The sequence below is a fragment of the Sycon ciliatum genome, chromosome 2 (genome assembly GCF_964019385.1).
Source record: "Sycon ciliatum chromosome 2, ocSycCili1.1, whole genome shotgun sequence".
In the NCBI taxonomy this organism is placed as follows: Eukaryota; Metazoa; Porifera; class Calcarea; order Leucosolenida; family Sycettidae; genus Sycon; species Sycon ciliatum.
The window spans coordinates 15,297,994-15,314,317 of NC_088644.1; the positions used below are offsets into that span (position 1 = coordinate 15,297,994).

At 46.6% G+C, this 16,324-nt stretch overlaps 1 protein-coding gene across 4 annotated transcripts in view; it reads left to right on the forward strand.

Moving 5' to 3' along the window:
- The first annotated feature begins 7,503 nt into the window (after positions 1 to 7,503).
- Positions 7,504 to 16,324, forward strand: part of LOC135808887 (CUB and sushi domain-containing protein 3-like) — a 122,225-nt gene continuing 113,404 nt past the window's right edge. For 3 of the 4 annotated variants that reach the window (XM_065322126.1, XM_065322128.1, XM_065322129.1), the window contains exons 1-4: positions 7,504 to 7,721; positions 12,427 to 12,702; positions 13,872 to 14,075; positions 14,514 to 14,699. In XM_065322126.1, coding sequence (XP_065178198.1) covers positions 7,673 to 7,721; positions 12,427 to 12,702; positions 13,872 to 14,075; positions 14,514 to 14,699 — 715 coding nt within the window. In that variant the 5' untranslated portion in view covers positions 7,504 to 7,672. The remainder of the gene's footprint in view (positions 7,722 to 12,426; positions 12,703 to 13,871; positions 14,076 to 14,513; positions 14,700 to 16,324) is intronic. The other variant, XM_065322127.1, reaches the window with a different exon arrangement.

A 16,324-nucleotide genomic window follows, 5' to 3' on the forward strand; every position in this document is an offset into this window, starting at 1 on the left:
AGCCTTTACCCGTTACTTCTGGAGTCCCCCAGGGTTCAATCCTTGGGCCACTGCTATTTCTCCTGTATATTAATGACCTCCCCGATATTGCCCCTGGTGTCAGCCTTTTCGCTGACGACACAGCTCTGCTTTGCTCCAATGCTTGCCCTATACGCCTGCACGAAGCCATGCAAGATAGCATTGGGAAAGTTATAACCTGGATGCATGATTGGAAGTTGCAGCCAAACGTTGATAAAACGGCAGCTATGTACATTTCCCCTTCTCCCCCTTCCCTGCCACTTTGTTTTCCTTCTTCAAGTGTTGCTATTCGTATTGTTGAAGAGCATAAGCATCTTGGCGTTATTATTGACTCTAAATTGTCGTGGTCACCCCATGTGCAGTATGTCTGCAAGCGCACAAGCTCCATCCTTGGGGCTCTTCAAGCCCACTGTAGACATCTTCCTCTTTCTTGCAAACGCTTGTTTTATCGTTGCTATATATTGCCCTTACTTGACTACTGTGATACTGCTTGGTGTGGCATAACTACTACTGTATTGAACAAGCTAGAAACCCATAACCGCATGCTCCTTAAAATCTTATTTAGCAAAGATCGTCGCTTTCCCTCCGCTAGTCTTTACGAAATTGCCAAGATCAGTCAGTCCCCTTTCCACTCGACATAAGTACCACCTCTGTGTTCTCATACATAAAATATTACTAAATAAAATACCCTTGCATATGCAGGCTTATAATTGGTTCTCCGAAACACGGAACACCCGGAACTCACTCAGTCTCCCACGCGCTGCCTCCACCCTATTCACTAGATCCCCGATCTTTGCTGGCTATGTGTTTTGGGCAACATTACCAACGCAGGCCAAGACCAGCACGTCGATGGATAATTTTGTTGCTAAAATCTCTGCTCAATTATAGGTTTCATGTATATCCTGCTGGTTTGTCTCCTCCTTTGCCTTCTTTGCCTCTTATTTGTATTCTTTTATCTGTTTTACTGCTGTGGTTGGCTTTCACCCTTGTCTCAGTTTTATTGGCCGTCATCATGATGTGCCATGAGACAATGATATAAATACAAATACAAATACAGTGAGGAAACGACGTGCATGGAGGTGCCCGAGAGACGACCAGTCTGACCACGATTGGCAGTCAGCCTACCAAGATGCACGGCTCTCAACGATTGGCTGTCTCAAAACTGCCAAGAGTGCTTTCATGGCGAAACTGAGACAGAAAATGACCTCAAAGCAGCTGCTACCCAGTGACTGGTGGCGCACCGTCAAGCGTGCCTCTGGCAATGGGCGTAGTCAATCTGTTCCGACATTACGTGATCCCGATGGACGAGAGTACACAGCCAGCGCAGACAAAGCAGAATGCATGGCCCGCTATTTTGCAAGCAAATGCAGTCTCGCACAAGATGACCTGTCCGCCCCATTCCCATATGTCAGACCTCGAACTGACCAGGCTCTTTCGGACGTCCGTTGCCGCGTCGCTGCTGTTGAACGCACCCTTCGCCAGCTCAACCCATCAAAGGCAACCGGGCCGGATAAGATACCGGCACGAGTGTTGAAAGCCTGCTCTGCTGAACTGGCGCAACCGCTTTCCATACCGTTTACCCAATGCTTCCAAACTGGGATACAACCCAAGACATGGAAGATTGCCAACATAGTCCCTATATTCAAACGGAAATCAAAGTCTCTACCCTCCAATTACCGTCCAGTTTCGCTCTTGTGTATTCTGTCCAAGGTGATGGAGACAATCATCAACAGAACAATCACAAATTTCCTCGAGTCGAACAACGTCTTCTCCACCAGACAGTTTAGATTTCGCCATGGTCAAAGTGCACCCGACCTCCTTACCAGCCTCCACCACCAGTGGCTGCATACAGCCAGGGAGAAAGGCGCAGCACGCATACTCGCCATTGACATCGCCGGTGCGTTTGATCGCGTATCACACCCCGGTGTGCTACACAAGTCCGACGTATACGGCCTGCGTGGGCAACTGCACCAGTGGCTCAGCAGCTACCTCAGTGAACGCTACCTTCAAGTGGTCATTTGTGGCCAGACATCCTCAAGGCTCCCAATTCAGGCTGTAGTCCCCCAGGGCAGTATTCTGGGTCCGACTCTCTTCCTCCTGTACGTGAACGACTGCGAGGACCACGTACCGGCCGGTGCTGACCTAGCCTCGTTCGCAGACGACACTACGCTGTATGCCAACATCACCCCCACCACCCAAGAAGATACCACCCAAGCCCTCCAGCTAGCAGTCAACAACATCTCCCGCTGGGGTCAAGAATGGAAAATAAAATTTGAACCAGCCAAATCCCAGGCACTGACCGTCAGTTTCCACCGCACCCAATGGGACATGCCACCGATTGACTTCAACGGATCAAATGTGACGGAACAGGAGGAGCTCAAAATCTTGGGCATCAGTTTCGATGGTCAGCTTACCTTCCGGCGCCACCTTCGTACCGTAGCCCTCCGGGCAACACAGCGACTTGGTGCTTTGCGTAAGGCTTTCCACCTCCTAGACGTGCCCGGTCGCATCCAAGCCTACAATGCTTTTATGCGCCCAGTGATGGAGTACTGCCCTATTGTCTGGATGGGAGCGGCCCCATCCCATCTTGCAAGACTCGACCGTGTGCAAGCCCGGGCCATCCGTGCCATCGCCCCAATGTGTTGGCTGCCGAGTCTTGCTCTTCGTCGGATGGTTGCAGCACTTTGCCTCCTGTACAAGATGCATTGTCCGGATGCGCATCCCCTTCTACAGAGGATGCTGCCACCCCAGCAGCCCCAACACCGAACAGTCCACTCCACCCGTAGTACATTCCAGAGATGTAATGCTCACGCACACCAACTGGCCAACGAACTTCCAGTCCGTTCCCGAAACAACCTGTGTCGAGCCTACCCTCACGCAGTTGTCCCCGTCTGGAACCAGCTGCCCGCCGGAGTCTTCTCTGGTCCTTTCTGCACCAAGAACTTGCAACACTTCAAAGTTGCAGCCAACCGCTATTTGAAGACCAACGACTGGTCGTGGGCACATGACCATCTCTGATCATCAGCATCATAATTATCTGCCTCACCCCATGACTTCCAAATTCCGCTCCACATACTATTCCCAATAACGTCTGTTCTTCTTTTCTCTCCTTCTCCTCCTAGCACTGTCTGTCTTATCATTCCCCTCCTTCTAATGTACTGTCTCTCCTCCTAACATTTCGTATCATGTACCTGTCACTCCTTTCATTTTTCTTCTTTTTTTGGTGCGTTTTATCTCCCCATGACGTCGAGACCTCAGGTCGGCTGAGGGCAAAAAGCCTCACCATCACTATGCTCCCACTATGCAATTTTTTGTCTTTGCCTGTGAGCTGTGATCATTGTAAAAAAAAAAAAAACGTTCCGTTCTGAAAGCGCGACATCGTGGGACTGCAGAAATTTTTAAAAGGATTTGAAAACCAGATGGATTCGAGCCTGTAAACTACCGCCCTATCTCCTTTCTTCCTTGCGTGTCCAAAGTGTGTGAACGCATCTTCTGTGATCACTACAGGCGATTTTCAACTGCGCTCATCTTACCTACACATTTTACACTTGTGGGTACTCGATCGCGCTAATGTAGCGTACTGATACATGATGCATGCTGCTGCACCTTCCCCAGTCTAGAGTGAAGAACTTCTTGGCCCAAAGGCATCATCCAGGAAGCATCAGACCTGAAAACACACATGTGGCTCCAAGTCGAGACATCAATGCCTCAGACTCGTGTGTTGCTATCATTATAGACGATATTTGTTCTGCACAAAGAGGTGTTTTGAATGGTGATTCTGTATCCTTATAGCCGATTTATCGCTATATTCGATATATTGGTTAAAATGATAATTTGACAGGCTTTTCCGGTTTTGCTTTTGATATTTTCATTTTGTATCAATATAGCCGGTAAATTATCACTATGTCCGATGACTTTATAACCGATATCCACTGTACAAGTACAAGTACATGTAGATGCTGCTTTTGCAACAGGAAGTCGTAGCTTTACGACTCCCTTGAGAACATGTCCAGTCCACTACAATCAGTGACGGACGTAGCTAGGTCAGACGGTGCGTTGACCCCGTTGAACTTTTGCTACTACAGTACAACGCCCTCTACAAAAAATCCCCCTGTTATTTTGCACAGAACCATTATACAATAGCAGCATACGTGATCATAATGCGGCATAATATGATAACTTTTAGCATAAAAATAGCATAATTCTGCAATTTTTTCAGCAATGCGAAAAGCATAATTTCACGAAATTATTTGCATAATCTGTCAAGGCCTAGCCGCCAAAAATCAGTGCGCGCTTATACTTGAGAATCAAAGATAATTTTTACCATGGTATAATGTGAATAGCGCGAATTCATGAATCGATTCGCGGGCATAATCGAACGCACTCAGCGAGGATGCGTGTTTCTCAATGACTAATGCCAGCAATGGTGCAAACTGCAAAGCCAAAGGCGCAAAGGCTACAAAAAGTACAAGTACAATCTTTTGTTGAGAGGTTGAAGGAACTGCTGGTCTTGTCCTTGATCCTCCAGGACAGCTCGTAGATGTACCCCCCCCCCTCCCCTCCCCTGTGCCTACTCCTCCCCAGTTTATGGTGCACTGAAGTGTCGCTGAAGCCGAGACCTCAGGTCGGCGGAGATGCTCCAGTTTCACCACCACAGTTGCGTCTGCAACCACCTCTATCATGCAGTATTCTGTTCTCGAGGTTCGTGGTTTCTCGTAAAAAAATCTACTTTTTGTTGGTGGATTTCTTTTGCCATAGGTGTTTGGTGAGCTCAGTGCTTTTGCGGTATTTCTTGTCGCGGAATGACAACGTGTGGTTGTCTTACTAGTCTTGTCTTGAAAGTGGTTTCTGCTGAGTCGATGTACATGTATGTTTTGTGCTCATCTTGACTGGTGTGGTGACGTGTGCTTCATAGACACCGTGTGAAACTTGGCCACCTTCTTTGGGGCATTCTTGCTTTCCCCGGCAAGGCTTTTCGGGTGCTTCTTGTCTTAGTTGTTGCTTCGCCCACTGATTACTGCTGCGATATTGGCCACACTATTGTAGTGGATCTACATGAGTCGCTGTCCAGTATGGATTCACTCACAACTCCAAGTTCGGCCTTTGCGGAGTTGATGAGTATGCATACTATAAAGAATACATAAACCGTTTATGTACTCTTGATAGTATGCACAGGAGGTTGTTTGCGAAGCGGTCAATGTGATCGTTCAACTTCAAGCTCACAAAATGCCTCGTATCATTTTTGCCATTGAGTCGACTCGGTTGCTTATTCACCTCGGCGTATGTCTTGTCGGGTGCCTGTCTTTTGCGGAGTGTCTGGATATCAACCCCGCAAAGTCGAAACTTGTAAACCTACACTGTAGTGTAGAGAACTTAGGGGCCGTCCGTAAATATCGATGTTTTTTTAGAGACGATATTGGTGCTTCTCTCCCTTGACCCCCCTCCCTCCCCCCAGAAGACGCACATGTACATCTAGATCATGGAATCAATATTTTTGGATGCTCATGAAGTGCCCAGGATGTTGAGGGTCCGGTGTAGGCGTGAAAATCCCGCCGCACTCACGCAATAGCTGCATCGCCTGGGGGGAGCGAACCGGGTTGGCGCTGCAGTGCTCACAGCCATCGTGTACTGGTGTAGACAAAGCGGCTACGCTCGGGCTTGAATGTTTTCAAATCCTTGTTCAGACAGTGATGACTGGAAACCCTTGTGGAGTTCGTCCGTGTTTGTTCGCACTGCCTCTACGTCTTGAAAAAGGTCTCCTGCAGGCATCGTTCGGCCGATTTCCACAATCAATAGCTCATTCCTTTGCTCTTGAAATTCGCCATGGGCGTACAGCTTCCAATTTTTGATTTTGTTCTCGTGTCGCGAGTTTTAGCTCCGCGAACGGAAGCTGGTTTCACATTTCTTGTATAGCCATTTAGACGTCCGCGTGCAGGGATCGGCGAAACTTCAGATATTTACATCGATATTTTTCTGATGCTCGAAAAGACGCACATGGCTCAAACCCCCTCCCCCCCAGACGCACCAATATCGTCTCTAAAAAAACATCGATATTTACGGACGGCCCCTTACTTACGTACTTAATTTACAGTTTCACTTTGTTCGGTTTGTTTGCCTGACTGAAGTTGAAGACACCACTGCAGCTGTACTTATGGTTGATAAATATGGTGGTAAAGACACACCTGGCAATATGGCGGTAAACACACGCCTGCCCACACACGCTCTCTAGGCTGCAAAGTTCTGGCACAGAGCTCTCCTTCTCACCACCACCACCATCAGTTCGCGCCTGGCGCCTGGTCGATGCATGGCTGGCGGTATCCGGCATAGCAGGCTGGTACATCAAGTAGCGCATGGCACATAGATGATGACACAGCAACGACATAGCTCGATTGCGACGTATGTTTCGTCCCCGCTGGACGCATCAGGCAATCTTCTTCTCTGTGCCAGAACTTTGCAGCCTAGAGTCGAGAGCGTGTGTGGGCAGGCGTGTACAGCTGCAGTGGTGTCTTCAACTTCATTCTCCCGAGTCAAGCTTCGTATGAAGACATCCAAGAAGAAGATTGCCTGATGAGTCCAGCGGGGACGAAACGTACGTCGCAATCGAGCTATGTCGTTGCTATGTCATCATCTATGTGCCATGCGCTACTTGATGTACCAGCCTGCTATGCCGGATACCGCCAGCCATGCATCGACCAGGCGCCAGGCGCGAACTGATGGTGGTGGTGGTGAGAAGGAGAGCTCTGTGCCAGAACTTTGCAGCCTAGAGTAGTAGAGAGCGTGTGTGGGCAGGCGTGTGTTTGCCTGACGATAAAAAACAAAAACAAAAAAACTCTGAAGCCTGAGTATCGAGTAGCAACGGACCGGTACGGATATGCTTCCTTGGTCATGTACATACATACATTAAACTTTTTATCCAACCAGCTCTTCACTTCCGTTTTCTGTGAACGTTACATGGTGCACCGGTGGACGCGTGGACCCGGTGGACGTGGATTCGTGCGAAATAAAAGCACGAACCTGGCCTTTGCCCGGTTGGTTGCAGAGAGTAGAAAACGGCCCAGCCGCTGACCTAAGATATTATTTTTTACTATTTTTAGGTCAGCGGCAGACCATCCACTGTTCTGAATCTGAGTGAAAACAGCCTTTTTCGGATCCACAGATGGAAACAGCTCGTGTGTTCATGGTGTGGAAGTCCAGAAGCCACCTGGCCAGCTGGCAAAGGTATTGCAGGCAGAGATATGGAAAGGTGCTCAGTTTTGTGGCGGCCGAGGAATTATGTACTTCCATCAGCGCTCTGCTCACCGAAATATTGGTCGCGGATATGCAGTCGTTACAATCTGCTGGTTACGGCTGAGCGAACTAGTTCATGGGTGAATGAACGGCGCAAGAAGACTACGTCTGTCCAATGTGTTGTTTGATGTGTCGAAGAAGCAAGCCAGTCGGCGGTCGCAGAACAAGCGCCAAAAGTTGACCAAGAAAAATGAATCCGGTTAGTGGAGGAGCTGTTTCTGTGCGTCGCCTATACTGTATGCCACTGCAAACATTGCTGTCAAAACATTTCCAACACCTTTCTCTTGTATGCTGAAGGTGGTGTTCGTTGTCCAGCGAATTCTGCAGTGCCCGAGGAATAGGGCGACTCCAGAAAGAGCGAGCCACTATGGCGTGGCGAGCGGCAATGGTCCTAATTGCGTTCCTGGCGCTGGCAGGTGAGTGAGCTGAGTGAACTGTTCGTTTGTGACAACAAACCCCTCTCACATTATTTAAAGGGGAAGTTAAGGCAAAAATTAAAATTTCACCAGTTGTAGTCTTCGGGGTGCTGCGTCGAATGGTCTTGGTCCGAGAAAGCTGAGACGCTCCCTTCCTACTTGAATCCCAATCGAACTCGCACACTTCCACCGAAACTGGGTGACTGCGCCCTACTAGATGGGGATTTGTATGCAAAATGTCACTAAAAGCGCCATTTCGTTCTTATATAAGCACGGATGACCGCGATTGGCCCATAATTATGTTGTAGTCTTTTGGACGCTGAGTCGACTGGTTTTGGTCCGAAAAGGCTGCGATGCAGCGTTCCTCCTTTATTCCCAATCGAACATGGTTGAACAAGCGGTCACGTGCTCCTGGGTGCCCAAATCACCAGGTCACCACGCCAGCAGGCGACAACTTTCACACCAAGGTTCAACTCGAGTTCAACTCGAGTGACAGGACTGCACCCAAAAAAGGTCAAACAGGCTAGTAAGTTGTACCCTGCAGGCACGGTGACCAGGTGACTGGTGTACGCAGGAGCACGTGACCACTTGTTCGACCATGTTCGATTGGGAATAAAGGGGGAACGCTGCATCGCAGTCTTTTCGGACCAAAACCAGTCGACTCAGCGTCCAAAAGACTACAACATATGGGCCAATCGCGGTCATCCGTGCTTTATAAGAACGAAACGGCGCTTTTAGTGACATTTTGCATACAAATCCCCATCTAGTAGGGCGCAGTCACCCAGTTTCGGTGGAAGTGCGTGAGTTCGATTGGGATTCAAGTAGGAAGGGAGCGTCTCAGCTTTCTCGGACCAAAACCATTCGACTCAGCACCCCGAAGACTACAACTGGTGAAATTTTAATTTTTGCCTTAACTCCCCCTTTAAAGGGGAAGTGCATCGATTTTTCAAGTAGGGCTCAGATGAAAGACAATTGCCTATCGGTTCCGATGGTATATCTCTCGCCTCCGTACGATATTGCAAACTTGCCATATCGCCGATTTTCTGATTGCGTTTCCATGGCGACTACAGGTGATGACGCACATTCTGCTTAGCTCCGTGAGAGAGAAGGTCGATCACTGCAGAATTGTGTCATTTTCAGTTGTCTTATTGTAATTCACGAAGTGAAAGAAGTACTGTGTTCAATGCTGTTAGTGCCGTGAACTGTTTATTAGTAGTCCTCTCCGTTGTGTACTGGGACGTGACACCGACAGGAGTAAGCTGGAGTGCGGAGACGTTAGCTGGCAAGCGAAAATCGTGACGAACCAAGTGCTGAAATCTTGGTTGGGACAAATCAAACGTTCAGCATTTACCTCAACCAAGGACCATGCCGTTTGCTCTTTCCACTTCCTGACGATGGATGCGCTGCCTGCTGGAGACTCTCCTATCTCTCGTAACTCTGAAGCCACGTGAGACGACAGGTAACGGTAATTAGCGAACGAAATAATGTCAAATGTTTTGAAATGTTTGCTGAACATTTCTCAGGAGAGATGGCGAATACCAAGCATCTTCTCCTAGTCTGGAGAAACCGTTTCGTAGGCTACATTCCAGCTAGGGAAATGCAGGAGACGGCCTGGCTGGGGAGGACACACTTGGAGGAGAACGAAGTAGGTTATATTTTTTAAGTTGTTCTTTGGTATTGCAATCTTATATGTGACACAAACTTCATGGTGCATAGTTGGTCGTTGCGTGCCTGCATGTGCATGACTGTATAAGTGTGTGCTGATAAACACTTCCTCTGCAAGAACCCGACACTCATGCTCTCTTTCTTTCTCGCAATATGTGCGCACGTGTGTATGTGTGTGTGTGTGTGTGTGTGTGTGTGTGTGTGTGTGTGTGTGAGAGAGAGAGAGAGAGAGAGAGAGAGAGAGAGAGAGCGTGCGTGCGGGCTAAGCCTGTGCAGGAGCAGCGTGGAGCATGCCAATGTGATCGCTGTGGCCATTGGTTTCTTAGCTGTGGCGTTCTTGTGTGTGGCTCAGTCCCCAACGACAGTGGAGCCGTGTACATGTAGTGGTGAACACTGTGTGTCCTGCGACCGCTGCTTCCGTTCGGTCCAGGGCAGAATAGACACCGCTGCTCAAGCTCTCCCCGGCCATACGTCGGTCTGGTGGCAGAGGACCAGAACTCTCGTTTTGTGGTGGTGGTGGTGTGTGTGTGTGCGCATGTGTATGTATGTGTGTTGCTCCCTACGTAGACAAACTCTTGTTTTTGTGTCCCTTGCGCCGTGGGACGGCTTTCTTCCATTCTCTCTCCACTGCCCCTCCGGGCCCACGAGGCCCTTGTGGCAGTGGCTCGACAGGGCAGGTGTGTGTATGGTGCATGGTGTGTGCTGGCATGTCTGTATAAACATGTTGGACAGGAATTTGTTCACCCACGACGTTCGCGGAAAACCATGCCAGGTGTTGCTGGAACGTATGGAGTCTGCAAGCACTTACAATAACTTACATTATGTCACAACAAAGAATGGTGCAGTGTTTGACCCTCATGTACTGTGAAACATGATGGTGACGGTACCTCACCTAAGCTATCCAGAAGCTAGAAAAAAAACATCAGGTCAACAAAATTGTACCAGAGGAACGCATCTATTGCCCAAACTTCTTCATATGAAATGAACAATACCCTTCTCCAAAGAGACAACATGCAGATGAAGTGTATGGACAAATATATAAATAGGCCATTCAGTGAGGGCATGTAATGATGATCTCTACGTGAAGATTGGATAGACACATGCACGTCTGCGAAAGCATTTGTTCCTGGGTTAGCTTGCTGATTGAGTTCACATGGCCTACGTTCATACATGCCATCTCTCCTGAGAAATATTCAGCCAAATATCAAAACATACGACATTATTTTGTTCGCTAATAATTAGGTAATTATTACCGTTACCCGTCGTCTCGCGTGGCTTCAGAATATGTTACGAGAGATAGGAGAGTCTCCAGCAGGCAGCGCACCCATCGTCAGGAAGTGGAAAGAGCAAACGGCATGGTCCTTGGTTGAGGTAAATGCTGAACATTTGATTTGTCGAAACCAAGATTTCAGCACTTCGTTCGTCACGATTTTCGCTTGCCAGCTAACGTCTCCGCACTCCAGCTTACTCCTGTCGGTGTCACGTCCCAGTACACAACGGAGAGGACTACTAACAGTTCACGGCACTAACAGCATTGAACACAGTACTTCTTTCACTTCGTGAATTACAATAAGACAACTGAAAATGACACAATTCTGCAGTGATCGACCTTCTCTCTCACGGAGCTAAGCAGAATGTGCGTCATCACCTGTAGTCGTCATGGAAACGCAATCAGAAAATCGGCGATATGGCAAGTTTGCAATATCGTACGGAGGCGAGAGATATACCATCGGAACCGATATGAACTTGTCTTTCATCTGAGCCCTACTTGAAAAATCGATGCACTTCCCCTTTAATATGGAGTGAAATTATACATGCAGAGTCATAGTTGTACGTGTTGATAACTATGATCAATATCATCAGGCCTGGCCTCTGTAGGTGTAGGGGGTCTATTATGTTTCAGACTGTGTCAAAAGTATTCTTCTAATAGCATAACCACGCAACGGAGGGTTAGCTTAGGGCAAAGCAGTATCACCAGTGTACTCTGACAAAAATACCTCGGGATTGATAGAAATACATGTCGCATACCTCCATATCTTTTTCCGGGGGGGGGGGGGAGAAGAAGTACAAGTGCAGCCTTACTCAGATGTCTAATAGTGGTTGTGTTGTGGCAGTGTGAAGCCGAGATATAGTTTTATAGCCAGGACTATCAACTGCAACAGCACAGCTCATTGGTAGACCGTTATTATCATTTGACATCTCGTCCCTTTCTTATTGTAGCGATGCATCCTGAACTAGAAAGGTTACAGTTCTGGCCAGAGAAATCCGACCTCATGAATAACATGGTGCCACGCTCAAGCGAGCGGAGTGGTGATTGTGATGTCATCGCCACATCCCCCTCAGCACTTTTATGTTCATAAGGTTGGATTTCTCTGCCCATAGCTGTACAAAAATTGCTTTGTGTCCGCATATTACAATGACTATGTAATGTCATGGAGTAGCCAGAAATAGGTCATCTCAACTACTAGTAGCTTGTGGGTCAGTTACTGGGAGAAGTGATATTTTGCCTGATTGTTGTGCTGTAGTCCATGAAGACGCTGTATTATGGATCCACAGTTGTGGCTAATGAAACAATCTGCCCTTGTTTATGTAACAGACCCTGCCTCTATAGAACACTGCACTGCGCAGAGAACGTGGCTCTGCTCCATTCATGAAGTTGGACGTCACATGCCGCCACCAGAAGGACTGTGTTCAAATTTAGTACCAACTGACAATGGCGATAATACTATTCAGATTGTTGTAAATGAAGGGAATCCTAGTTTTGTAGCTAGTTTTGTAGTTCGTTGTCCTTCAGCTGCTGCTGAGCAATTCGTCTTGACACATTGGTTTTCAAATATCCGTGGGTGAATAGACAAAATGTCCACAGTTACCTATGTGCATATAGCTTGACTGTGTCATGGATAAGATAACTAGTAGAAGCCTTGTACAGATCCGGATGTTGTTCACTGATTAAAATCATTTTCAACCCAGGTTATGCTAAGCAGTGTGAACTTGATCCCTGTTTTGTGTTCTTCTTCACTGTTTTCTGATTGATTACCAGCAGATCATCAGTACTGCAGTGGCAATACAGAGATGACCTTAAAGGAGCAATGTGAAACTCGGGACTTTCAGCTCACAACTGCTCCCAGTAACACATTCGTGGTGCCAAACAAGGCCAACAAATTCAATTTCAATAAGAGGGGAAAGTGTGTTGTTACTTCCAGATTCAAATGCAATTTTGGCTATGGTTTTACAACAGATGATGGAATGACCTGGGCTCAGAGAATCAAATTTGAATTAGACGGCAGTGACTGGATTATCCAGAACGATTGTATAAGTAGGTATACTCAGCTTTTTAATTATCCTTCACTGAAAAACTTTGAAGTAGATTCCTGGCAACTATTGAATATACTATGAAAAGGTTGGCAGAGTATGACAAATTTCAGTATCTTCTTTCTTTGTTTGTTTTCATCTAAAAAAAGCCTATGGATGCAGAAACACAGAGAATATTTTTCTATTGTCTTTTTGTCTTATCATCAACAAATAGGACAACAAACTTACACATGGAAATAACTAAGTTAAAAATTATACGAAAAAGGACGAACGAGCGAACCATTTTTTCCCTACAATCTTACACATGCTAGCATCCACATGCACTGACTAGCTGGAGACAAATTAAGCAATGTCATCATAGTGAACAACGCTATGTCGTCATTCACTTCCACTCTCCCCCTCCCCCCCCCCCCCCCCCCCCCCGCCCCCACACACACCGCATTCCACATGCACAACAAAAGCGAAAGAAAAATAACGATATCGGGCAAGAAGGAATCAAGTCAGTAGAAACATTTCACAGTGTTGCATGACAGGCAAAACAAAACTGTCCGAATGAAACAACCATGCACACTGGGACCACCAACAAGCCAAAAGGTAGCATTGTAAATGAGGCAAACAAGAAAAACAAAACAAAACAGAGCCAGTGCTCCAAACTAAACCACCATAGCGGCACCATAATCAATAGAACATCAAGACTACAGTGCAAGTTCAACATCACATCATAATGATAATATTATAGACTCGAACGAAATTACACCAGCATAAGGAAAAGAGAAACAAGTAGGAGAATTCATCAAACAAAACAGAAACAGCTTGAAAGACAAAAGAAGTCAAATCATTCGGTGAGAGCTGCCACATCTCAGCTCTCACCCGGTGAACCACGTTTTGCTCAAACGCCATCTCGTAGTCTCCGGTCCCAGTCCACAGCCCGGCTTCAGTCCTAACCGCCTCATCAGCTTTTCCTTTTTCCCTCACATTTTGCCGCCACTTTTCTCTCTCTCTTCTCTCATCACTGATGACTTTTAAAAAAATCTCCACGGAAACTTCCCTTTTTGACGGAGGGGGACAGCCTGTGGCATTCTCTTTTTTACCAGCCTGGGTGTTCTTGAGCAAGCGGCACATTTTGAATTGTAAAACTTGCTTAGAGCGCTTATTTCCTTTTTGTTTCTATAGAGATCACTACTTATTGCCCAGAGCCAGATAGTGTGCTGAATGGAATACAAGCTGACAGTGACAACAATGGCCGTGCACTCGGTTCAACACGTACTTTCCGGTGTGAGGATGGATACAAGCTGAAAGCTGGAAATACTGCTTCCATCAGATGTACTGAAAACATGTCCAGAACAGGGCTCTGGACACAGCTTCCTGTGTGTGAAGGTGAATAAACTGTTACAAGCGGTTCTAACACTTTTTGGTTTCCAGTCATCTTCTCAATATCACTACCATTTCCACGGTCTTACACATAATTTTATGGTAACTTGGGTCTATATCACGAAAAAATATCAGAGGTCAAAAACCACTTTCTGTACGATTTTTGTTCATATTGTCAGGGTCGAAGTATCATAAGGGCCAAGCTGTTAATCCCAAAATGTTGCTAGTGTGTAATGAATACTTCCCTATATTTGAGGCCTGTGAAAGACACACCCATGCATTCGTATTTATATCCCGAAATACGAGAAAACTTCCTTTCACAAACAGGAGTTCGCTTTTCATTTGTTTCTATCTTCTTGAATGTTGTTCTCTTTCCCAATAGCAAATGGTCTCTGGTATAGTCTGTCAAGATCACTGTACAGAATTGTGTTGTTGCTCTAACAGGGATAACATGTGAAAATCCTGGTCAACCTACCAATGGTCAAGCTACAAATACAGGATTTGACTTTGGAAAGACTGTAAGATACACTTGTAACCAAGGTTATGAGATGGAGAACATACCAAGTGGTGTACTCACAGTGGCATGTAAAGGAACTGGACTATGGTCTCAAGCCAAACCTACATGTCAACGTAAGTGTTACTCTGTACAACTATAGTCCATTTCAAAGGCGCACGACCCCGCGGGTCGCTTCTGCTGCCCGTGCCTCTCTGATGCGTGATATGTGTACATCATAACGAGAGAGCTTGGAAGCTCAGGGCCCTACGCTATGCTTTTTTGCCTTGATGCCCTAGACAAAAATAGCATAGATATGTTATAAATTCTTATAAATTTCTCATTTTTTTTAAAGACATAACCTGGGATTCGAACCCGCACTATCGCCCTGCATGCATCCCCCGATACACTTCGCATACATACTAATTCTTCCAAGTTACTTCACGTCATGATCTTGCATTTGAAGGCCCTAATTGAATATGCATTGTAGCCAGCGGTCTTTGATGGTACGGTACGGGACAGGTACGGGACAGGTACGTTCGAGGATACTACGACACCGCCTACCGCTTTGATGACCTAGGCAAAAAAAGCATAAGGATGTTATACATTTTTCAATTCTCCTATTTTTTTTAAGGCATCACCTGGGATTCGAACCCACACTATCGCCTTACATGCATTCCCCCATACACTTCACATTCATACTCATTCTTCCAAGTTGCTTCACGTTATGATCTTGCGTTTGAAAGCCCTATTTGAATATTGCGGCCAGCTGTATGTGGCCAGCTGTGTTTGATGGTACGGTACGGGACAGATACGGGATAGCGCCAGGCGTGACACAAACACACAAACAAACAAACACACAAATACCAAACAAGAGGGCTTGGAAGCTCAGGGCCCTACGCTATGCTTTTTTGCCCTGATGACCTGGACAAAAAAAAAGAATAGGGATGTTATAAATTCTTAAAAAAATACTTTTTTTAAGAAATAACCTGGAATTCGAACCCGCACTATCGCGCGCCCTGCATGCATCCCCCGATACACTTCGCATACATACGAATTCTTCCAAGTTGCTTCACGTTATGATCTTGCATTTGAAAGCTGTATTTGAATATGCATTGTGGCCAGCCGTCTTTGATGGTACGGTACGGTACGGGATAGGCACGGGACAGGTACGATCGAGGGTAATACGACACCGTCTACCGCCTTGATGACGGCAAAAAAAGCATAAGGATGTTATACATTTTTCAATCCTTCAATTTTTTTTTCAGGCATATCCTGGGATTCGAACCCGCACTAACACCCTACATGCATTCCCCCATACACTTCGCATTCATACCCAATCTTCCAAGTTGCTTCACGTTATAATCTTGCGTTTGAAAGCCCTATTTGAATATTGCGGCCAGCTGTATGTGGCCCGCTGTGTTTGATGGTACTGTAACAGGTTTAATCGAACATGAAAAGTAAGAGGCCTGGTTGAGCGTGCCTCGACCAGTTATATGCAAAAGGTGATAGTATACATGTGGCAATGGCGCCAATGAAGGTGCTAATAGACAGGCGTAAGACGCATGAGGTGCGAGGGAGTGTAAAGTTATAGCGAACAGAGGAAAACTGTTACAGGAACGGTACGGTACGGGACAGATACGGGATAGCGCCAGGCGTGACACAAACACACAAACAAACAAACAAACAAACACACAAATACCAAATTAAAACTGTGTGGACCCTGGCTAGCGCCAGACGTTACTGAAGTAACGTCTTCTGC